Here is a 24,602-nt window from a genome sequence, read left to right on the forward strand (position 1 = left end):
CAGTAACGTAATCAACCACATGACCATCTGTTGGGTGACAACAACAATGGCTGCCGCTGGAGAGTTGAGGTGAGTAGATTCTGCTATTAGGTCTGTTCTAGAAGATATCGACAGCAAATTAATTTTAAAAGAGGAACAGAGAAACGCGATCAAGGCTCATCTTCTTATTCTAGGCGTGAAACTGCACGCTTTGATTTTTGTTGACAACAACTATGCATCGCTTAAAATACGTCACACACTCCGTTGCTCTTATTGGTTGTAGGTCTATCCAATTGAGTGCAGAGGCATTTTTTTTTCCTGGTTCATTCAAAACACGCCCCATAATCGCAGCTCTATGGAGCAGCATCAGACTCATATTCTGACTAGAATTGAGTCGGACTACGTCAGGCTAGGGGTTTTCATGAATTTTGTAAAGAACCACTTTTGTTATTTTTCTTAAAATTGTCCGTTCCTTCTTATTACATTGACCTTAATTTCTGCCATCAAAATAAACATATTTTTAGTAATAAGATCCTGTCCTGTCCTCCAATAACATTCTTGGCTTGAGATTTAGATTTTCAAAGTATTTCACTAAGTGCCTTATAATGCTTTAACAGTAGCCGGCAGTCAATATTAACTATTACTTTAGCCTAGAGCCTTTATTTATTTAGAGTGGCATTCAAATTAGAATAATTAGCCCAAGGGTTACCTTTAAAAGAATGTATTACAATGAATCAGGTTTTTCTCTTTGTTAGTACACTATAGTATGTATGTAGATGCTCTGAAATTGTTCTAAATAATCCTGGCAATGTTTAAGGAAACTAGTCTAAATATGTTTAGCTCTGTGTGCGTTTATGCATGAGGCTCTCTTTTATCTGTGCTGTTTTTATAGCAGTTGATGCAGCTTACCCAGCTTATCATAAGAATCCGAGGAGCACCTCCATCAATACCTCCTATTTTGCACAGTCCATACTGAGGTTTGGAGATGTGAAACTTTTCTGCCAGTTCTGCCACACCGCCCGCTAAAAAGGAAAGAAGTTTAAAGAAGGAAAAACAATATTGTTCACTTTATTTTGCAAAACAAAGGTTTAACTTCTCAATTACTTGAAAAATTATCAGTTAAATATACCTCCCGAGTCTGCCAATTTGAGCTTGTTGGTGACCCCTTCATAGGTAAATAATGCCCTGTTAACATACAAAAGAAATCATGCAGATAAATCAAAGAAGAATTTTGACATACAGCACAAGTTGATATATCTAGAATGTAATAGTTGTTTAATTTCTGGGTGGCTACACACCTTGACACAAATACATATTAGTTTTCAATGCTTTTAATGCACTAAACAGGGTTTCTACAATGTTCAGTGGTGTGAAATGCATACACAAAAAAATACATAGTCAACCAATACAAGCATTTTTAAAAGAGTCCAAACTCAAGATCCAAAGACAATTAAGTATCTTTTGCAACTGCAGTCAGATTCTCTCTTATATCAATGTTAATCTCTGGAAGTTTAAAGTGTAAAGTAGGATGAGACTTGGAGATTTAATTAGAGTAAAAGGAGATTCTACCAAGTAAGGGCTTAGGTTAGCCAAATTTAAATGCATGCTAAACCATGCAAATTTTATATTTGTAAAAAAACACACGTAATTCCATGCATCAAAGTTAAAGGGGCACAACGATTTTAGCAAGGCATCATAACGGTACACACAGAAAAAGACTAATACTATTAACAACAGGAAAACAGGAGCTTTCTTGTACATTAAAAAAATTAGCTTTTTAAAGCAGTGATATGCAATTTTCAGATTTCTTTCTGTATTTTTCTTTCCAGCTTTTGTTCCATTGCTTCATGTGGAGGACAATTACCAGCATTCATAGTGCTTCCCTCAAACTTGGACAGCTCCTTCGTGTGAAACAAAAGCAACCTGCGCTGTGTTAAGCTCTGGGGTTTTAGGCATTTTGCAGGTGAAAACCTGTCCAACCACACCCTTCAGTCTACTGTCACTGTGGCAACCCAAATTATGGTTTGTTTTCATGAGACCATCGAGAGGTAACTCTATTGCTTAGTTAGAAGCACTATAATTAATTTGTTTTGTTGCTCAAGCTCCAAGGCAGATATTAGAGATAAAGAAGATGAAGAGAGGAAGATCTTATAAGCCTTGATTGTGTAGAAATCACTAGTTTGCATTTTAATCAAAGTTCCTCTCTTGTGTAATATGCTTTAAAAATCAACCAGAGCCAAATTAGTCAAAAAAAAGGCTGTGTGACTTATCCAGATAGCCTAAGAGAGTAGATAAAATGACAAATCCCTATTTAGTCTTCCACATGTCTCTGTGGGGATGCAAGAATCCTGCATTTCTCCTTGTTTGAATGTGCGTAGATGTAAATCTTTCTCGGTAGGACTATGTCAATAACATCTGGAGCTAGGTAGTGAGGGGCCATGGACAGCTTTAACAGCAGGTCAGTTAAGAAGGTGCTTTTATGGGTACCTGGATGTGTGTATGTGGAGGAAAGAGGCAGCATTTTATTTTAAAAATATGCTGTCAGCCTGCCTGTTAGCTCCGTAAGCATCTCTTAAACACTCAGTTATGTTTTCCCTAATACAACAAACCTGCCTTTGTTTTCTCCTCCCACTGAACAAAGCACACCAAAAGTCAGTGAGTATGTGAGTTTGCTGAGAACACAGTGACCATATTGTGCACCTCTATTCATCAGGCTGCATCCTGCACGAGGGGGCAAGCCAGCACTGTTCATTTATTATTTAATGTTTTGATAATGCAAGTGTTAACTACGTCTCTCGCATGTCACCAAGCAAAAGGATGTTTTGCAAACATTAGATTATAAAGCACACAGTGTTTTCTATCAAACTGTAGATTTTGAAAAGATTATCAGTGCTAAGCGAGAGGTGTAGTCAAAGTAAGCAGCACTGTCTATAGAGGATAATGAAATCTCAATCTACTTCTAGTTTGAGTTAAAAAAAGAAACGCAACACCATAGTAAAATGAATTAGAAATGTATTCTATTTTTTCCATAATATCATGTAATAGCAGAGGACCTTAATGCAGGCAGGAGGAAGATACAATTATGAGGAAAATGATTCTGAAAATGTTAATAATATAGAGAGCAGAAAGAAAAATGAGCAACAAAAAGGTGAATGAACTGCAACTGAGGAGCACAGGACACTGCCATGAAGTACTTTAAAACAACAGAGTAACATTTTGATTTAGGTAAACAGACATAAAGCAGAAACACATATAACAGGTAAATAAGAAACAAAAGAAAGGATGTGTAAATTTACTCAGTCAAATATGAATAACAGTGATTGAAAGCAAAATAAATTACACTAAATGCAGAATTTAAGACACAAAAAAAGAAAAGTAAGATTCAAAAAGAGTTTCAGGTTGTGTTTATCATTACTTATTTCAATGGTAAAATCTTCAGTGTTTAATACAGCTGTGATTCAAGACCAATGCATGCAGGTATTGTTCTTCACATGACTAAATTGTTACATTTTACTTAAAAAAAGAACTGTGCAAAAAGTAGATAGATCTCTGTAAGTAGATAATTAAGGAAAATTAACAAAATTGTCCAATTGGATTAAAAGAAAATTGTGGCAAATATAATAATCAAAGAATGATAAGGTTTTTTAATAGGAAAGATTATTTTCCTAAACTGCACAGTTGCTCAATTCATTCCAAACTGAGGCAGTGAGCCAAATTTATGGATCCTTGGTTTGCATCCATTTCAAAAGGTCAGCGTTCACAAGCAAAGGACAGTGTCCCTCTGAGTACTAACTGCATGAGCAAATTCTCCACCCACATTGAAACAAGAATGTAGTTGGGAACACAATGAGCGGAGGGGTACGCACTTTGTTCTACCAGCTTGACTTTGCACAAACAATGATCTTTGGACTGGAAGTTCTAAAGGTCAACATGTTAAAAATCCAATCGTTTTAACTGAGATAATAATAGTCTTTCAACGAATAGCTGTCAGTAAGACTGTTGCAATAAACCATAAATAAACTTTAGCTCAATAATTTATCTTTGCATTATTGTTGTGTCTCCCTCTCTTTCTACTTAGAGTCTGGATGACATAAGGTTCCACTTCGGAGCCTCATGAGCTCCACTCATCCTCCCCCTTGTTTCCTTAGAATAGTGGGTGTAGCATAACAGCCTCATGACTGAGGAGTAACAAGCTAGAGAAATGCAAGTTAACATCTGGAAAAACATAGATGAAATTGGTTATAAAACTAAATGAGAATGAATATACTGTATATATATATATATTTTTTAATCACAATCATCTCTTATGCAAACACTCTTTAAGCACCTCTCGTTGGACACTTGTTCATTCTGAGGCTAGGCACTCTGGATGATCAACGATTTGGATGCCTTTTCTGTTGTTGCAATCTAAAAAGTACCAAGGCTTTATTTCCTTAGATGAGTTGGGGGGGGGGGGATTGTTTTTAACATGTTTTTTTGAGCCACAAAATCCAACCTCATAACTTAATCTGTGTAGTATGACTGGGCAACTAAATGAGTTTGCAATATAAAATTTAAGCCCACCCCAGCCGGTGAACAATACCTCCTTAACGACCAACCCTTAACAATCATAGACAGGTTTCAGGTATTACAGGAGACAATCCCCCCCTTAATGGCAATCCCCCCTTTAACGACCGACCCCTAGAATCATAGACAGGTTCAGATATTGCAGGCTAACGATGGAACTAACGACCCATTCATCGGTTACCATTGCATGTTTCCAAGCGATACAAGGCGTTGTCTATATAAGACTCAAACTCACTGCGGATCCAGACATTTGAATTGAGAAAGCTTCCTGGAGAGGTGGCGAAACGTCTTCAAATCTTGAAAACCAAGTCCAGTGGATTTTTTGAATTTTTACGGAATAAAATTTAAGCACACTAAACATAAAATTTTAGGATTACAAAGGAACTAAATGTTGGTTTCATAACTTTTAACAAGACTAAGATAATAATATTGTCTCACTCCCGTTTGCTAATATATTTAAAGTAGGTTTGATGCGCCAAAAAAGGAAAGAGAGACTTCTAGCTATACACATCTATGTATGTAAATAAAAGTTAGCACTTTTCCAAACAATTGTTACAGTTAAGTCCTCCAGCAAAGGAGCTGGACAAAAAAGCTTTCAAGAAAATGAAAAAACGGAAAGGCTGGAGTTAAACATCAGTCAACAGTGCAGAGGAAAATCATAATAAAATAGCAATCCCAATATTTGTCGAAAATAATTACAATTAAAATTTTTGGCAAAATCCTTCAGCACTTCTGTGTAGCCATTTAATCAGGATTGTGATTCTACTTAAATGTTCTCTTCTTGTTGATAGCAGCCCTCATACATGTGGGAGAAAGTGCTCAGAATCCCCAAGTGAAGACTGCCTAAACTCAGCCAGGATGTTGGGGATTATGTCGGCAACAGCTGAAATTAAAAAGCCTTTTTTAGATTTTTGGTCAAAACTGCAAGTACCGGTACCATAATATAAAATAGAGTATTTTTGTGCCAGCAGGTTTTAATATTTTAATGCAGGTATTTATAAACTTTTTAGCTATTTTTCAGTAAGAAAATGTTTTAATGGATTAATAATAATCAAACCCTGCTCTCTTTATCTTTTATATAAAAAAAAAAATCAATTCTCCTGGCTTTTTGAAACCTGTGTTTTAACCTATACCAGTTATATATTGATACCAATAACATATTAGTGTTGAATGAACAAACCATATGTCTTGCCAAATGAGTGAAGGCATTAGGCTTGATATAAATATTGGTAAAAAGTATAACAAATTACATAGACAAATTAACATAGTTAATGTTATCAAATTAACAGATCAAATGTATATTAGCAGCAAATAACAATTTCTTATGAAGTGCATTGCTAACAGATATTTTCAAATGTAATATGAAACAGCGGCTGTCTCTGCAGACCACTGTAACTATAATGATGTGATTTTAATACAGAAGAGGGAAATGGATTGAAATGCTGGATTGGTGTCATTCATTCGATATATAATCTAGATAATAAGTCAATATTGGAGCCGATATTTGATTTGGGGATCTGATCGCCACATCTCCAACACCAATTAAACCCAACAGCCTTTCTAAGCGTTGTTTCTGATTATGTCGACCCCCTTACTGCTACAGTGTAACAGAATAACGCATCAATTAACAAACTTTCTTGAACTTGACAATTAGGGGTTTATGCTTGCTCATAGTGTACGTACTGGGTCAGACTTTTTATAGATTGCTTTATGATGGGTTTCTGTTTCTGCACAACAAATGGCGTGGGGCTGAAATATTTTAGTTAACTCAAAACGTTTAACAGATTTTTGTAAATATTCTTTTTTGCCTCAGAAGGAATATCAGTCATAATAAAAGGAAGGGAATTCAATTTAATGTAGATCAGATTCAAATCTAGGATGTTTTCATATTTACAGTACACCCTGACACTGCCTCAATTGCTTTAAACTTTTCTGAAACAGCTGAATGATTATAGAGTCTATTGGATGAACTGCAGTGTGCAATAAAACAACATAAGCTTTTATATTTAAGGGGCTAGTTTTATCACTGTAGTACTGGTAGCATAAGCTGCCTAAGAAATTGTAAGGTTTCCCAAGCTAATAGACCACATATGCCCCTCCACAGACATGGAGTGAGCAACAGATGGGAAAAACAGACTTTCTTTCTCTCTCTACTCCAGCCCACCTCTAAATGCAGCCAGCTATGACTTCAGCGGGATGAGGATAAATTGAAAATAGGGAAAGAGGCCACCAATAAGGGAGGTGAGGGATGTGAAAAGAAGAAAAACAATCCCAATCCTTACTCAGAAAATAAATGTGTCAGACTTGTATGTTGGATAGATACAAATTCTACAGCTACCACAGTTAGAGACCTGATACAGCTGTATCCTGTGTGAAAAGTACTCAAAGCCATGCATGCCGTTTATAACACACATGCACCCACACAAAAGAAAATCTCCTGGCATTTCAAGTTAGTTACAGTACTTTTCTTAGGACTTCCAGAGACCCTTCACCCCCACCCATCCAAACATGTTACGCTCTATCATTTTAAGATTAACAGGAGCAGAAGCAGACCTTGTCATCACCAGTGCAAACATGCTCCTACACCAAGGCTGAATTCTATTTCGCTGTGAAAAAACACAAGAAATCCTTCTCTTTTGTTTTTTTTATCATTACTGAAGAGATTTTCTATTGTACCACTTTAAGGATGGATAACAGTAAATCCTGAGCCAAGATACAAACATTATATTTTATATCTTTGACTCCTACATTAAATCTTTTAGGTACTGATCTTTGTACAAACATTGTATTGTTTTTCTCCTTCTCGATCTTCACAAACTCAGACATTTGTGAAATTAAACTAAACTTGATTTTTACTTTATCTCTATAGGCTGCACCTTCACAACCTTCTCTATTATCTTTAAGACCTTCTAACCCCCTGTGCCGTGCATTACTACTACACACTGTCTGCATGTAGGACATGGAGACAGCACTAGAATATATTTCTCTATGCAGTTTATTAGCCAAAACAGTTGATATGGGGATTAGATTAATGTCTCCTTGGCTTATTGTCAGCTTATCATCTAACCATTTTAATCCTGTGAATAAAGATGAAGATTCTTGCATGACCAGATAAGGAATATAATAAAGTATGCTTAAATGATAGGTATGAGAACCTTTAGGAGGGTTCAGGTAATATAAGACGTTGCTGCCCTGGTAAAGGTCTTGATTTTCATTTATTTGCTTAAATCTCCAAAAGTACTACTGAATGTTCCTATTTTTTCTAAATAAGTGGTTAATTCAGTGGATACTGGTGGATGCTTAATCCATTAGTTGACTATGCTTTTGTTTATTGTCCGTTCTCCCTTTTCTGCTCCACAAACCCCCACTCTCAGCTTAGAGCTGACCTGTCTCCTCTTTCTATTTTTAGCTGGTCTCCTGGTCTACCTCTTAGTCTACGTTGCACTGGGGAGCCCAGAGACGTCCCCCCCAGCACAACTCACTCATTTCCTCTGTCCAAAAATGGGCAAAATAATTCCAGCAAGAGCTGACTGCTGAAAAAAATATTTTTTCCTCAGTCACTGAGGTAGTTACTCATGCTGCCTCTATAAACCAGCTCCAAAGGTTCACACATTCCTGTTATAGTCAGAGACACATGGAGATATATTTTAGGGGGGTTGTGACTTTCGAGTAAGAAGGAAGTAATACAATAAATAACTTATAGAGTATGAAAAAGAGAAATAAAAGCAAAAAAAAAAAAGAAAAATTAGCAACAAACTATACTAATACATATTTTTAAATGGATTCAACACAAATAGTTTATGTGGAATGAAACATTGCCATTAATATTTGGACTAAGATTGTAGCCCTACTTTTATGTCTTTCTTCCCTTGTTTTTTTTTTAAATAGGATAGTATGGAAAAGGACCCAATAGTATTGTTGGTGGTGATTGTGTAGAAAGCTGTCTGACTCCCCCTGTCATATGTTGACTTGCCTCTGAACAATGCACTTTATTCCAAATTGCCTGCAAATCAGTATATCATTTATTTGAGACAACATGGCTCTAGGACAGGGCTATGCAAATTCATTCTTTGAGAGCTACTATCCTGCAACCTTAACATGCATCTGTTCTCCAACATTCCCGAATTTAGTCCTGAAAAAGCTGGTATTTTGGCACAGAGATGGATCTAAAAGCTGAGTAAAAGGAAAGTAGCTTCCCAGGCATGGACTTTTGCCGCCATGCTCTTGTGCAGTAGTCAAAACTCAAATGTTTCCACCCCTGCAAATAGGAGAGCTTTAAGAGATTGCGACTAGAAAAATGTTGTGAGATTTAGACCCCTAAATTAATAGCACTACAGACAGGCTTACAGAGCTGAGGCTTCTGTTGGAGACAATATGAAACCCTTATGGCTAACCACTTTCATGTTTTTCAGCCTGTCCAGGTGTCTATGGAGATTAATAAAATAATAGAAGAGCATTTTGATTTAACTCCTGTTACTCTGTATCTTGGTACTATTCTGAAAAGACATTCTTGCATAAAGACAGATACTTGTTTGAGATTCTTCTGGCAAGTGGAAGGAAAGCCATAACCAGGGGATGGTTACAGTTAAATCTGCCAAAATTGGTCCAGTGGCATGGGACCATTCACAAAATTTACTTAATGGAGAGAATATCCCATATACACAAGTATTTTGGGAATAATAGAAGAAGAAAATTAGGAAGACGAATAAGAAGTAGACTGCAACAAAAATAACAACAGCAACAGTTTGCTTTTATCAAAGAAATGGGCTGCCATGGCGATTTGCACTTTTGTTTGCTCACATTAAAGAGACACAGCTGCAACTGCCACACTTCCACCAGTCAGGTTTCTTACTCCTCCATCCAAATGACACGCCAGGCTGACCTTCAGTATTTTTCTTTTGTTTCTCAGTCTCGTAGTTTCACCGCTACAACATACAATTAATTCATGAGCCATGACCAAAACACCAAACAGGTTTCATTTTCTTGCAACTCACGATATCTATTTGAGACCTCGACCCCCTTGTATACTTCACGATGCATGACACACGATTTAGTGTTAAGCGGGCCTGATCCCTAAATTTGTTGCATGACTGGATAATGGTTAAAAAATGACAAAAATAATTGCACAGTATATGCCATATGCCAATAAAGTGACATTTGACTATGATGAATATGTTTGTATGTGTGTAATCGGATAAATTGATTTTACTTGCAGTAACAATGATGATGTAATATTTTTTGTTCATTTAAAAAAAGAAAACATTTACAACAAAACTAAAATGTTTAGGGATTAGTGTACTACAACTTTTAGGTGTGTCCTTTGCCCTACACCCTCAAATCAAATACCTGCTACCTGACTGATTTGTAGCCAAGCTCTCCAAAGCTCTGTAATATTTAAAAGTAGTAGGACACCTTCCATTTAGGACTGGAGTTCGAGGCTACTGTTCTAGAGTAAATGCATCTATTGGTGAGTTTGAGTAGAAAAGTTCTATATAAATCCAATGTTTTTACTATTTACATAACATAGTGTAATAGTTTACATGATCTATCCCAAAAGTTAGCTTTCAAGCATTTCACAAAGTCCTATTTAATCCATCACCAAATAATATGAGCATGACGCATGTGTAGAGCTATTAAAATGACCCAAAGAGAGGATTAGACAGAGATATAAATCATTGAGAAAAAGGTGCAGCAACCACAGATCAGGTAAAATAATCTGTTCAAACATCAATTTGCTCTCAACAAGCATGGCAAAATGGATGAAGTGCAATAAGACAGCTAATGTCCCTGAGCCATGGCCAATGTCAGGAACATTTGGTGGAAAAAGCAACAAAAGGTGGTTCTATAAAGTAATGCCTCAGAATGGCTGAAAACAAATACAGACCCATTTTCTTAACATTCATTTGTAACCATAAACAATAAAAAAAAATCAGGAAACAAGTTCCCTGCAATTATTCTAGTAAATAATAGCATACTGTATGTCCAAATAGGAGAAGGTAACAGAAAGCAGGCCCATAAAGGCAGCATTGATGTTTAATGAAGAGTTAATGTTCAACAGAGAAAGATCTTGAAGAGTTAATTTATCTATAATACCAGTTGCAGATATAATACTAAAATTTATTAGTGATTTCAATAAATTGTTTATGATTATGGCAGATAGGGTAAAATAAAATCTAAAGATGTTTGTTTCTATTTTGCAGTGGCTTTACTAAAAAAAGATTTCAATGACATCAAGTGCTTATCGGGTTTACAAAAAAAAAAAAATATATAGCTTGCTAACCCTAAAGATACACCAGAAATAATATCCCCAAACACCAAGGATGGGTATCGGGGGTTCAGTTAATCAGGAATGTATATTTATATATTGAAAATACCTTCATGTAGTCTACTTATGATCAGATCAAGGTATTTTTAATAGTAGTTTTATAAAGTAGTTTTATAAAGTTTATTGGTATAACAGACATTACCTCAACGCAAAAATAGCTAAAGTTCAAAAAAGTCTATACTTCATTTATATTTAATTGTCATTGTTTTTTTGTTTTTTTGTCAAAATAAAGAACTATCACACCTATTCCACCTTTTATAATTGGAAATATACATGATAAGCAAACCAGATTAAACGAATCTTTAGCGTAGTTTAGTTTCACAAAAACTGTGATACAATTTGACTCACCTACCCATGTGCAGTAAGCGTTAAGCATGTCATTAGCAACAAAATTCATTTTTTTCTCTGTAAGGTAAAGAAGACTAAAGACTCTGCAAGAGTTGTATTACTTCCGGGTTTTATTTTTATACCATGCATATTTTCATCAAAATAAAAATAAAAATCAACTTAAAAAGTTAAGCTTTGATTTCAATAAAAATAATTGACTTTATTGGTGTAATTGCAAAGCCAAGGTGACTTGAAAGTAATTTAACAAAACATCTGCACAACCAAAATATGTCTGAAATCTTCATGCTGACAGAAATGGTTTCTCAGAGACTGATGAAGGAGTAAAACCTCTTGCAGATGACAAATCATGTTACAGTGTACTTTAAGTTGGTTGCCTTTTTGATCCTAGGGACTACTTTCTCAGATCCACCCTGTGAGTAACACTGACTGATCTGTATAATAGTTGACAGGGTGGAGGCCAAATGAGACTCCCCCAGAGACTATTACAGAACACTGAAACTATTTGGCCTCCAGAGAATAGATAGAAAAAAATATATATAAAAAACTGACATTTAATTAAAAAAAAAAGGTTAAAATGTAAACAATAGATTGCATGCAGTACCAGACAGCGAGGGTGAAAAACTGAAGGGCAGACAGGACTGGTTGGAATGCAGAAGGATGAGGGGAGGGAAGAAAATCTCTTTTCTCAGCAGAACACAGAGCCAGAGATGTTTGGAATATGACAAAGTAAACAAATAAGTAATTAAATCACTGCCGAGGACCAGTGAGAGTAAACAGCCCCCCTTAGCTGAGATGGGGGGAGGGGGGGGGGGGGGGGGGGGGGGGGGGGGTGCAAGAGGGAAAAGATTAAGCTTCTGTTCGCTGGATGTCATTGCACATAACAATTTTCGAAGAAAATAAGAGAACTCCCTCAAGGTTAATTACAGAGTTGCTACATCAGCAGATGAGGAGCCAAAAACATAGAGAGCCGTCAATATGACTGTTTCATGTAAGAGTCTTGAGAAAATCCACAGATAACACTAGTTGGTCATATTGCAAAATAATAATAAGAAAATAATGACCTTCACGAGTGCTCTTATACAATAATGGCAGAATATAATAACATGAAATTGTAATATTTTGGACACCTTTTGGCAGAACAGAATAAAAGGTTTTAAGGTACATTGATAGAAATAATGTCCTTTTTTTCTATTTTGTTTTCTTGCATGCAAAGTCACCAAAGGGGCTTTTTTTTCTTTTGACCTACCAATACCAGCTTTATCTGAGTTATCTTTAAGATCAAAGAGGTCTGAATGGCATTTGAATTATACCAGAATTTGTATAAGATAGGGTTTTAATCACTTAAAACAAATGTATGACAATGTAACACCCTGTAGCAGCAAACAATGGGGATTGATAGTAGGTGTAGGTGACATTATTAAACAGTCAACTCCATGTGGAAGTGGATTTAGATGCTTACCTTAACTTTAACATTTTAACATATTACATATTTTACGACAGAACTTGAAAGGCCCAACTATTTTCAGCCTTTAAAGGTATAGTGAAGGATGTTATTTTTCCAGGTGAATCATCAAAATAAGTGGTCTTCCTAATTGTCATTCATTCATGTGATATGTTTACGTAAAGCCATCCTATGTGCTCATCCCCATTTTCACATTGAGTCTGACATAGTGGAAAAATTGCAAATCTTCTTTTGGAAACTAAGCTTGTATGAGTGATGCAAACAGCAACTTTTAAACAGCATGCTCTAGCACCCGTTTAATATGGGTTTCCTCTTGAAAACGGGTACAGGGTTGTGTATGTGTTTTGTTATTTTTAAGTGGAAAAGGTGGGTCTTTTAAAAAATTCTAAAAAATCCTTACACTCTTGTTTTCTCTGGATGTCACAGTCTGAGTGAAAACACTATGCAGTTCAATGCTTCCTCTATCTTTATCACACATCACCAATACAAAAATAGCTACCCATAGTGTTCAAGAATAATGTTTTACTGATTATGAAAAGATGAGATTTTTGAGTTTCCTATTAACCAATCACCATTTAAGAACATGTAGTCATGTGAAATTTAATGCTCACGCTTAAGGAATGAGTTTTTTTCCATCAGTGCTTGAGCTTAATTGAACTTTATGGATCTCACATTGAAGAAATGTACCTCTTCATTTAACCCATCTCCTTGGGGAGAAGTGGGCTGCCATCGTGGGGCACCCAGGGGAGCAGAGTGGGGCTAAGGGTCTTGCTCAGAGACCCCGAGTGGCAGTCTGTGGGAGTGGGCCTCAAACCCAGAAACTCAGGATTCCAAGCTCTTTGCCCTAACCATTAGGCCGCCACTCATCATTAAAGCTTAAAAGGTTATAAAAGCAAGGGAAGCAGGGATGGAGAAAAGCTGAATGTAAAAAAGTACAAGGGGTTGTATACAAGTATAAATGAGCTTCCAGGAGGAAAACATCTGACAATAACATCTTAATGGAAAACAATCAGTAGGTATTGAGGTAATCAAAGGGGGGGCAGAGGAATATGCAGTAAACAATGGCAAACAATGTTAGCAAAATAACACAGAGTAGATGTTAGATGACTCCGTGTGGTAAGTTGTTAGGACTCTGAGCAGCCATGGGGCTTGCTCCAAAAGTTAAGGTAGGGGGGTTCTGAATTTGCTTTGTACACATAAAAGGCAAAGACGAACGGGGAAAGAAGAGAAGAAAAGGATGATAATACCCTCAAATCATGGGCTGTTTGGATCTATGTGGCATTTCCTGCTCTTGCTGACTTGCATAAACACAAGAATACCCCCTTCCGCCATATCTTAGTTATTATGGGACAAGCAAGAGTAAAAAAACATCTTATCTCCTCTCCGATCCTTTGCCTCATATGTAAACTCTCAAGTACTTTAATTTGCTCTATATCTTGGTCTTTCTTTATCACATCCTCTTTCTATTACCTTATCAGTACAGTAAAAATATTACGTTTTCATTCAAGTTTTCATTTTCTAAGCTTCTTCATTTTAGGCAAATTCTCTATATTTCTTCACACTTTTTGTTATTTCCATGTGTTTTTCAAAGTAATATCTTCCTCCATTCACTTTAAGCCCAGTGTCAGTGTTTCAAATCCCTCTCCACTTATCGCCATCAATTCATTCACTTTCTCCTGGCACGAAACCCAGATTTCCCACTGGTGTCGCCAGGACAACAGGACCCCCTTAATTCTCAGCCAGGGCCCACAGCTCAGCCTTACCAGCCAAGCAAATAAACGCAACAGGAGAAAGGCAGCTGAGAAGTTCTCAGCTAAGAGAACGCATTCAGTGTAAATGCTGAAAAGTACTGTTTAACCCTTAGCTGTGCTGTAACCATGGTGACAAAGGAGCAATTGTCTTTAGACACCCAAAAAGTAGAGTAGACGATGGCTTATGTAGTAAGGACTGCAGTAAAAATGAGACCAAGTGTGTGTCTGTTTTAAAAAGTTTACTTTGCCTTTTGTCAGGGTATATGTACTAATGTGTTGCTGTGTGGGTGTGTGTGTGTGTGTGTGTGTGTGTGTGTGTGTGTGTGTGTATGTGTGTGTGTCCTGTTTTTGATGATTTCATAATTGTGCAATTACAAGCAACATAACTCTGAGCAATAGCAGTGTTGTGCTTGGCACAGACTGGCAGGATGACTGAGTATTTCAGAATGCACTTGGTTACTTGCACAACATTCATTAAAACTCTTTATTGTCCAGGATTTGTATTGTAATGCAGCTAAACTATATCCTTGTTACTTAGGTATTTCTGGGATTTGTTTTAAGTTGCAGAGAAATAAAGGACAAATATACTTTTTTTATTGGGTTTTATTAGCTGACAAAATGTGAGGGCCTTTAGTACTTGCAAAAAGTGCTTTAAAAACCCAAAAAACATTTTAGGCCAGTAGTATTTTAGTTGGTGATCAATAAATTGATAGTGAACAAAATGGAAGTGACACCATTCTTATGCTGGTCATATATTGTATTATTATTAGCCATCATAAACAAAAGATGAGGACCAATGAAAGATTGTGGAGGAATCCTTGGCTGTAGCTCTAAATCTACAGTTTGACATCTTTTACAATCTTGTGACCATAGAAAAAATGCCAAGATAGTTCATTTCAATTTAGTTTATTTATACAGCTCCAATTCAAAATGTAATCTCAAGGCACTTTACAGAAACAATACAATCAGATTGGTTTAAAATTTCTGTCAATGAAAACCAGTTGATTACATGGAGTGATTGACTTCCAAGATATGCTTCTAATGGATGAGCGATTTTCAAATACATTTTGTTGTTTACTCTTCAGCAATCCTTCACATCAGGCATGCATCCATGCAGTGACTGGAGAGGAAAATCTCCCTTAGACAAATTGATGTATAAAATGGGTTAGGGTTATTTATCCACCATGAAAATTATCTGCAGCAAGGGACCACAAGAACTTCTATAAGGAACAGGGTTTTGGCAAAATGTCAAAACGTCCTTTTTACTTCACAGTAAGAATTACGTAGTTATATGTTGTCGGGTTTCCAAATCGCTTTCTTTCATGGGGAGTGTGTCCTGTTTGCTCCAGATTAAACAAAATGCGACACTGACAATCAACCACAGCACCAAGCAGGTGCATCTTTAGACGCAGAGATTGAAGCCAATATCAAACAGATAATTTTTGGAGAAAAAAAAAATTTAAGATATAATTATATATATATATACACATATATATATGCATACAGTACAGATCGAAATTTCGGACACACCTTCTTATTCAGTGTGAAAAGTCTACTTTTTGAAGCAAAGAGTAGATAATTTGAAGAACCTAGAATATAAGACATATTATTAAGCTGTTTCAACTTTTTTTGTTAAGTATATAATTAAACATGTGTTAATACATAGTTTTGATGCCTTCAGTGTGAATCTTAAATTTTCATAGTCATGAAAAAAAGAAAAGTCTTTCAATGAGAATGTGTGTCCAAATTCGAATAAGCCATGTTGGAGAAAGGACGTGTTGTTGAGGACTAAAGTTGGACCCATCAGATGTAAAATATTTTATATTATAGAGCTAGAAAAATACGGTATTTAGGCGTTCGGTCTGTTTGGCTGACAAGCTGTCAGCTGCTTTACAGAGACAGAAGCCGTTGTTTTGCTAACTGTAGTAAAGAAAAGCACCCTTGCCTAACAATGAGTGAGGGGAGGAATTAATTTAAGTTGAATAAGTGGGAATGCATAAGCATTCCCACTTGATAACAGAAACTTTTTTTGGCGTCTTGAAATATTTTTAAAAAGAATCAACCTTTTTAATGAAAGCACGTTAAATGTCTACCAGCCTTCTTTTAGCCACAATGGAAATTGTACCACAACAGGTGTGAGAGTAACAGCACAGTATGAAGCTGTATGTTACATACAACCAGAGACAATTCAGATCATTCAGGCTCCTTCTCTGGTATCTCACCAAAAATGACCTAAAATCAAGGAAAGCACAAAACAAGAAAACTAAACCATTTACCTACAGCAAATTTTTCCAACCTAGGTATATTACAAACGAGTGGTCAGAAAATCTTATGAACAGGGCTTGACTTTGCTCCCTAAAAGACATTCGACACCGAGACAAACGACATCACAGGAGAGCCATAAAGTCATGAAACTTTAATTGCCAGCTCACAAAGTCTCTGTGTGGCAGAACAACTTTTGTCAGTCTGTGGCCTTTCACCCAACAAAGTACCAACACATAAACACTAGAGGCAAACATACACATCACCAAACAATTTCAAGTCCTGTCTCTTTGTGCCTAAAACTTGCTTTAACTCTGCAGCACCTTAATGCTTTAACTTTGTCAGGACCTTAATTAATATAACCAATATTTAGGTATGTAGAGAGCAGTTGTTAAGTAACACATGATAAAACCTGGCTTCAAGACTTTGCTAGGCAGAGAGACAGAGTATTACCCAAATTATCATCATTTTAAAAGGCCACCCACAGGCAGAAGATGATTCTGTGGGCAGGGTTACAACCTTCATGGTTGGGTTTGATGTCTCTTGTCTTTCAATCTAGAGATATGTGGGCTAATTACTTGGAACTTGCCACATTTGACTAATTTTTCTATACACATTACTTTTAAGTCCATTAACTAGGCACATTATAAGCAAAATCAAACACTAAACAACAACAAAAAAATTAAAGTAACTGGCTTTTCAAATAAAAGAAAAGTACCAAAAACATACGTTTTTCTGAAATCTGTGGTGATCGATGTTACCCGAGCAGCCAGTGCCAGAAGTTGTGCAAGAAGCAAACAAGAGAGAAATGAGAGACTGGACTGGGCATTGGTTCAAGGACAAACTCTTTAACATTATGCTGCTTTTACAGTATGCTAAAAGATCCATCAGTCTTTTTCTATTAGAAGCATTATCCTGACAAAATGGAGGAAAATAACTTTAAATCCTTCTCATCAACTTGCAGCCTGGCTATCAGTAACATTTTACACAGCTTTACACAGGAGTTACAAAAATGTCTGCATATCAGAAAATGTCTATAAGATGACTTTTATTACTAAGTTAGTTTTCATAAATATGAAGAGGACAGAGCAAAAACGGAACCTTAAAAAAATAAATTATTAAAAAGGTATAACATCACGGTTCCATCCACAGCAACACATTTTGTTTTCCTCCTTTCATTTCTCTCTTCATGACAAAATGTGTTTTTTAATCAGTGGTCATTCAATATTTTCAGCATTTTAAGGAGTGTTCAAAACATAGTTTTTTCGACATCACCCCCAATATCCAAAAAAGTTAGATTTTTTTTTCTAATCTAAATATTTTCTAGCTGGAACCTATGAATATATGCTGCAATTGTGAAGTAAAAATATTGTTGGTGAATACTTAGTTACAAACTTCTACATTAGGTAATCTTTGGATGTCATGTTTCAGCATCTAAAGACAAGTTTGGGGTTTTTTTTGACAAAGAAAACATTATCCTTTTTTGCCAAACAAAACTTACTGAGACATAAAACCTTTTTTAAAGGAAAAAGAGTTTCAGGCAAAGTCTTTAAAGTTGTCAGATTTGCTTGAGGTGATTTTGGAATGAGTGGGATGGTCTGAGTATTACAGTGCGTTGACAGATTGCACCTTTTTCTAACCCCTACGAATGTTCAGACTGAAAGACTTTCCTGATTAAGTGTCAAATCCTTTCAAATCAATTTTAAGCACTTAGAAATTCAGTATGTCAATTGCTATTCCAGTCAAACCACTTTAAAATATGATGTGTCATTACAGAAGGTACACAGAAAATATTTTTCTATGGTCTAGAGCTAAAGAAATGTTTAAAAGTCAAGAGCCACACCTGGTATCTTGGGTTCCCATCCAGACGAAGCTTGGTTTGAATGTGTTTGACAAGTGCCTTTGTCATTTACGGATCCCATCACTGGTGTTTCAGTGCAAAGCCAGTCCCATGGTTAGTTTCTCTTAAAAATGTTTATATAGGTCATTGTACGTGGCTGTTTTCTAAAGAAAGATCTGTTTATCTAAGATTTTGTCCAAGGTAAAGAAGCCACATGCAAGATACACACAGGCAGGGTAATTAGAAACTAACTTCAACTTGCCCCCAGGGGTCATAAAGGTAACCTGTTACAAAAACAAATACTTTAGATGAATTAAAGACACTACAGTATATTAGCAAATCCCCTGGAGCAGGCATGGGAAATTTGATTTGAAGCCAACATGTCTTGTGTGAGCTCTTCTTCTGAATTTCAATCTTAAGATTATTCATAAAGTACCATTTTTTTCTATTAAAAGATTTAAAGCCCATTTCCTCTTAGATTATCCGTGTTTTATGTGTTACGATTTTCTTAATAGGGTGCCTTGAATAAAGTCCCTAAGGATGCAACTACCGTAATTGATCTTCTGCCATTATTTCCATTCTAGGTTTCTTCATCCCTGTTTGGGAATGTTTTTTTCCTTTGCACTTGAATTAATTAGAGTCAGGGTTTTTTTTTTTGGCATTGATTTGCCTTGCAAGCCAAAATTCTGATCTGGTAATAACATCAAACCCTCCAGTAGGGTGTTCATTTGCACAACTAATATTAGCTATAAAAGCCATTGCATTTCGATTTTACGCAATGAGGAAGTAGAGGAATTGTTTAAGATTGAGAGAAAAAAAATTACAGTGGCACTGGCTTATCTAGATACACGCCATTCAGAGAGCAAATTAACAGTTAATTTCTGCAATTGATACTACATTTTATACGTCGGCCATGTTGGATGTTGACCTGAGCGTGGCTTGGAAATATCAAACACTCCAAGTCAGAGTGAGTGTTGGCTTGGGACACTCCTTTCTGAGTACAAATATAATATATCACACTACTTCCTATCACATAACTTTCATAACAAAAAGAAACATCTTCTGAAAACAGATGATGGTGTGGACTATAGAAATACGGCATGAAAACAGAACTATGGGTCTTTATGAGCAAATAAAAAACGATGGCTTGGTTTAATAAGTTTGTAGAGACGTGTTATTTCACGAGATTCCAGTCAAACCAGAGTTTTTCACTTTAGGTGTGCACTGTTAAATAACGTTACTGAGTGTTAATGCAATGAAATCACATATTTACTTTATCTGCCCATGCCTGACTACAGTAAACTCTACCAGAGAAAACATTCCACAAACTTGGCACACAGTATAAAATCACCCTACAGGAAAGAAATCTTGAAAAATCCTACCAAAAGGTTCTCGATACATTAGTTAAGACATTTTAAAGAACTGGCAAGTAACATCTCAAGTAAAATGGTTTGCAATACTGGAAATTATAGTGTAATATACCTTCTTCACCCCCCTCTTTTGTTTACCGTTCAGTGTTTAGCTTAGCTATCACAAGTCTTAGTCTATTCGCTTTCACGGGGACTACCCTTGTAATGTATTCTTTTTTTAGTTCAGTTTTCCTTTGTTCCCTTATTGCACAAACAAACACATAACACATGGCCACAGTGCAAGTTTCCACCCCAGAAAGAACAAACTTCTTAGTCTTCAGATAGAAAACGCAGAGCCCATCTAAGCTGTACACAGAGCATGGAGGTCTGAGTGAAGAATGCATTGAAAAGCTCTTATTTTTAGGGAGCCTTGCTGACAAAACCCCAGTTTGCCATTGAGAAGACAAGGTCATTAGATAAAGCACACAAGGACCCCAAGGTTACACAGAGGGGGGGCGGGATTGTTAAGTCAACCAAGGCTCCCACCACGCTGTAAACAAACTCCTCAGTGACTCAACATGCACATATGCAGATTTATAAAATACATTTTAACTTTTTTTTTAAAACACGTGAACAAAAAGGGTGGCTGCTCAGTGATGTTGGGTAGCACTGCTGCCTTGGAGAAAGAAGGTTCTGGGTTCGATTCCCAGCCTGGGGTCTTTCTGCATGGAGTTTGCATGTTCTCCCTAAGCATGTGTGGGTTCTCTCCGGGTACCCCGGCTTCCTCCCACAGTCCAAAAACAAGACTGTTAGGTTAATTGGCTTCTCTACAGTCCCCTTAGGTATGAGTGTGTGTGTAAATGGTTGTTTGCCTCGTGACCCCACTCGGGATAACCGTGCTAGAAAATGGATGGATGAATGAAAAGGTTCAGACATAATCTAATCTTTGTCAAACCTCACTGACGATGTAAGCTTTTGTCTGTTGTTTATCCTATTTTCAAGCATCCACACGTGGAAATAGTGAGTCAGTGATGTATGAATATAAAGCTTTCAGCTTCTCAAAAGGAAATTTGTTTCCTTAATGCTGATCACCTCAGCAGCAAAGTCAGCATAGAACACGTGACCAATGCCCATACCACTCCTACATGCATGAGCTCATCAGGTGTGAAAACATACACTAATATTGATTACATATTTCTCTCTCTCTCTCTCTGATACATAAATAAATAGGGCTGCATGGTGTCCCAGTAAGGAGCACTGTTGCCTTGCAGCAAGTATAGTCCTGGATGGAGTTTACAAGTTGTTCTCCCTGTGCATCCCTGGGTTCTCTCCAGGTACTCCAGCTTCTGATGGCCAAGTTCCATGCTCTGATATAGATAGACAGACAGACAGACAGATATACATACATGCATGTAAAATTATTATTATTATTATTTATTTATTTATATATTTTTACCTAAGATAGCAAGAGACAACATATTCTCATTGAGATGGCCTGTTGATACCAATAAACCACCTAGTCCCTGATAAACACACTGGGAAAGGGAAGAAAAAAACAAAAAACAAACAGGCTGAGATTGTTTGGAAGGAAGAATATGTTGCCACACTGACAGAGTGACCAGGCTTTGTGACAAAAGACAGGGAGAATGACCACATCCGGTGGTCAGATTACACCTCAATGTGCTTCACTTTACCAGCAATATTAATAAAGTAATAACTAGACCTGTTAGTTTTTTAATGCGACACAATTGGGAGTTTTTTTTTTTTTTCTCTAGTAAACGGTTGCATCCTAAGCCTTTTGTGTACTCAGTCTTGTCTGTTGGTCTATATATTTTTTTTATTATTCCAAGAAATGCAGTGTTATCTGAGAAATTAAAGGGTCCAGCACTGAAAACCGAGCCCTGTCAGAGAAGAAACACGATCCCAGTAGTGCTCCCTCTGGAGACAGCAGACCCAGAGCGCATGGCCAGGGTGAGGCCACCATCAGGCTGGACGCCAGGTGCTGCTCTCTCCAGCTTCAGTGCATCACCTATAGCTGCAACAGATCTACTTGAAGACGTTTGTCACAGTCCGGCTGGTAAATATAGCAAAAGTAGCGTGCGTTTCCCTGAGTTGGTCACCTACATCCCCGACTGGATTAACTCTAATAACCACCCATTACGCAACTGCGTGTGCGCTCTCATGTGCTGTCCAAAACTATAAAACAACGTTAAGAGCACGAAGTTTCCACAAAGGCTCTAATGTTGCAAAAGGGTATTACGCATAAATTAACGTGTAAAAGGAGAGAAAAAAAGAGTTACCAGTTGGTAGAGGAGCGGGGGTTGAGGATGTCCTCTTTGGCTGTGAGCAGCGACAGGCTGTAGGTGTCAAGGTTGACCGTTTGTTTGCTCATTATAGCAAAAAGTTCCCGGACCACTCCCGGGGAGTGGGGAAATCGGAATAGTTAACGATCAGCTTGGAAAAGACGCACAGGAAAAGTAGGCTATGCAAATTCAGGCGATGTAGTTGAAGAAGCAGAGCGGACAATGTGTGCGCAGCCACAGCCTGGAGGAGAGACCTCGACTGCACGCTCCTCTTTGTGCAGCTGGGTGGAAGAAGTTTTCACCAAAAGCCCCACCTCCTGTTGAGAGAGTGGAAAGCATAATGACTTCACTCTGGGTCACTTGGAGGAAAGGTGTCCCAGTGCAAAGCCAGACTATTTCAAACCTTCTCAGTCAATGTAGCTTAAGTTTAATTGCATATAAACACATTCACCATGAAATTTTGAAAACCAAATAAAAAAAAAGATAAAAGCATGTTATCAATAAAGATGCAAAACGGAAATTTAACACATATTTGAGGCTTCATTTTAGTTAATTTGATGGATTCTGGCTTAAAACCCACATTTATCCAGTTGAATATTATATTAAAAACAATGTATATACAAAACTGTATTAATATGGATATGTAATAACTTACAAAGTTATTACATATATTACATAGATTACATAGTTATTACATAGACAAGATAGGGGACCAGTTTAACAAGTAACAGTGGTAGCCTAAAGAGGATTGTGATGAAAGGTAAGTTTAAAGGTTTGGATGTGGTGTTGTCTCCAGCTGGACTCAGTATTGAATAGACTACAATAGAAAGCACTACACCAGGGGTGGGCAATTCCAGTTCCTGGGGGCCGGTATCCTACATCTTTTAGATGTGCATTTGGTTCAACACACCTGAATCAAGTAATCAGATAATTGGGAGGACTCTGCAGGAACCGACTGCATACTAAGGAGGTAACTCAGCCATTTGATTCAGGTGTGTTGGACCAAGGATGGATCTAAAAGTTGCAGGATACCGGCCCCCAGGAACTGGAATTGCCCACCCCTGCACTACACAGTCTACATGTGGTGCCTCTTCAAGCGCTGAGTCCTGATTGAAGGGAAACTCTTACACACAGATGTATCCCTGACACTTGAAACAACTTTCTCCCAGGTGTTGCTCCACTAGTGAATAAAGATTTGCTGTTCTGATTCTCCTTTCTACTAGCGGCTCTGATATTGACTAATTAGCTGAATTGGATATCAGATGAAATGATGCTGATCCAGCACTCAGATCCATTTAGTTCTGATTACGTATTTATATGTAATGTCTTATATCTGTGTTCCTTTTATTTGTTACCTTTTTAACCATGTTTATGTTGAGCAGGATGACTTTACTCAAATGGTAAAGTATTTAGTAAGATACACTCAGCACATATATTATATGTATCGGACTATAGCGGGAAAAATTAATCGTGCATCTCTGCTCTTGAAGAAACCAGACACCATAAAGCATTGTGCCTGATATGATAAGGAAAGGACTGGGCTTACTATACTGATTATCGGAAACCTGTAGTCTGATTGGATACAACACCCCATGAACGGTCAGCATAGTTTTATCATTTTGGGCATAGCATCCTCATAGAGGGTGTCAGAGACTTTTTGGACCACTGTCTCACCATGTTTTTATAGATCATTGTAGTTGCCTAACACTTCTGCATTTGAAATGAATATCTAGTATGGGCCTGATGTAATATTCTCATTTCTGAGAGATTCATTTTGGAGTTTTATGCAACTGTAACAAAAATTAATAGATCTATACTCTATATGAGCTTAGCTTTTTAGGGAAATATTAAGATAAATAACATTTTCAGCAATATTTCCATATGTTGGACATGCTGTAAATCAGAAATGTTCTGCATGCAGACATATTTCTTCATGTCATTTAATTCACAACAGAGTTTTGTTTGAACAAATATGCTGTTGAGAGAGGCTGTGGTGATAAGAAGGCCTACAGTAGTTATGGTAATTCGGAGAGACTTTCTAAATCCTTTTTTTTTTTTTGTATTTAAAATGGCCCTAGTGGGCCTTGACAGACCATAGAAAAGCAAGTTACAGAACAAACTCCATCTCTCAGCAAGCCACAGTAGGGCCAATTTCATGGGAACTGGTTCTGATTATTACAAAAAAAGAAAAGTTTCAGTTTTAAAGAGCAACTGGGGGTCTTTTCAGTTACACACACTCACACACACTGACAACAAACTCTGATACTATTTGTACTACAGATACACACACTGTGGGCACTCTTGTATTTTGCAGTGGGTCACTTGCACAAGGGTTTAGGAACCATGGATTATGTGAATGTTCCTGAGCTCTTTAACTTGCTTAGCTGCCATTCTTAGATAATCCAGGAAAGATGTTG

At 36.9% G+C, this 24,602-nt stretch overlaps 1 protein-coding gene across 2 annotated transcripts in view; it reads right to left on the reverse strand.

Annotated features, from left to right (window-relative positions):
- LOC107084551 (drebrin-like protein A) overlaps positions 1 to 22,456 on the reverse strand; it is a 43,616-nt gene extending 21,160 nt beyond the window's left edge. For both annotated transcript variants that reach the window (XM_015374450.1, XM_015374449.1), the window contains exons 1-3: positions 22,183 to 22,456; positions 1,109 to 1,164; positions 889 to 1,001 (exon numbers count right to left, since the gene is read on the reverse strand). In XM_015374450.1, the coding sequence (XP_015229936.1) occupies positions 889 to 1,001; positions 1,109 to 1,164; positions 22,183 to 22,274 (261 nt within the window). In that variant the 5' untranslated portion in view covers positions 22,275 to 22,456. The remainder of the gene's footprint in view (positions 1 to 888; positions 1,002 to 1,108; positions 1,165 to 22,182) is intronic.
- Positions 22,457 to 24,602: the final 2,146 nt, after the last annotated feature.

Source organism: Cyprinodon variegatus, unplaced genomic scaffold (assembly GCF_000732505.1).
Source record: "Cyprinodon variegatus isolate N-32 unplaced genomic scaffold, C_variegatus-1.0 Scaffold103, whole genome shotgun sequence".
NCBI classification, from domain to species: domain Eukaryota; kingdom Metazoa; phylum Chordata; class Actinopteri; order Cyprinodontiformes; family Cyprinodontidae; genus Cyprinodon; species Cyprinodon variegatus.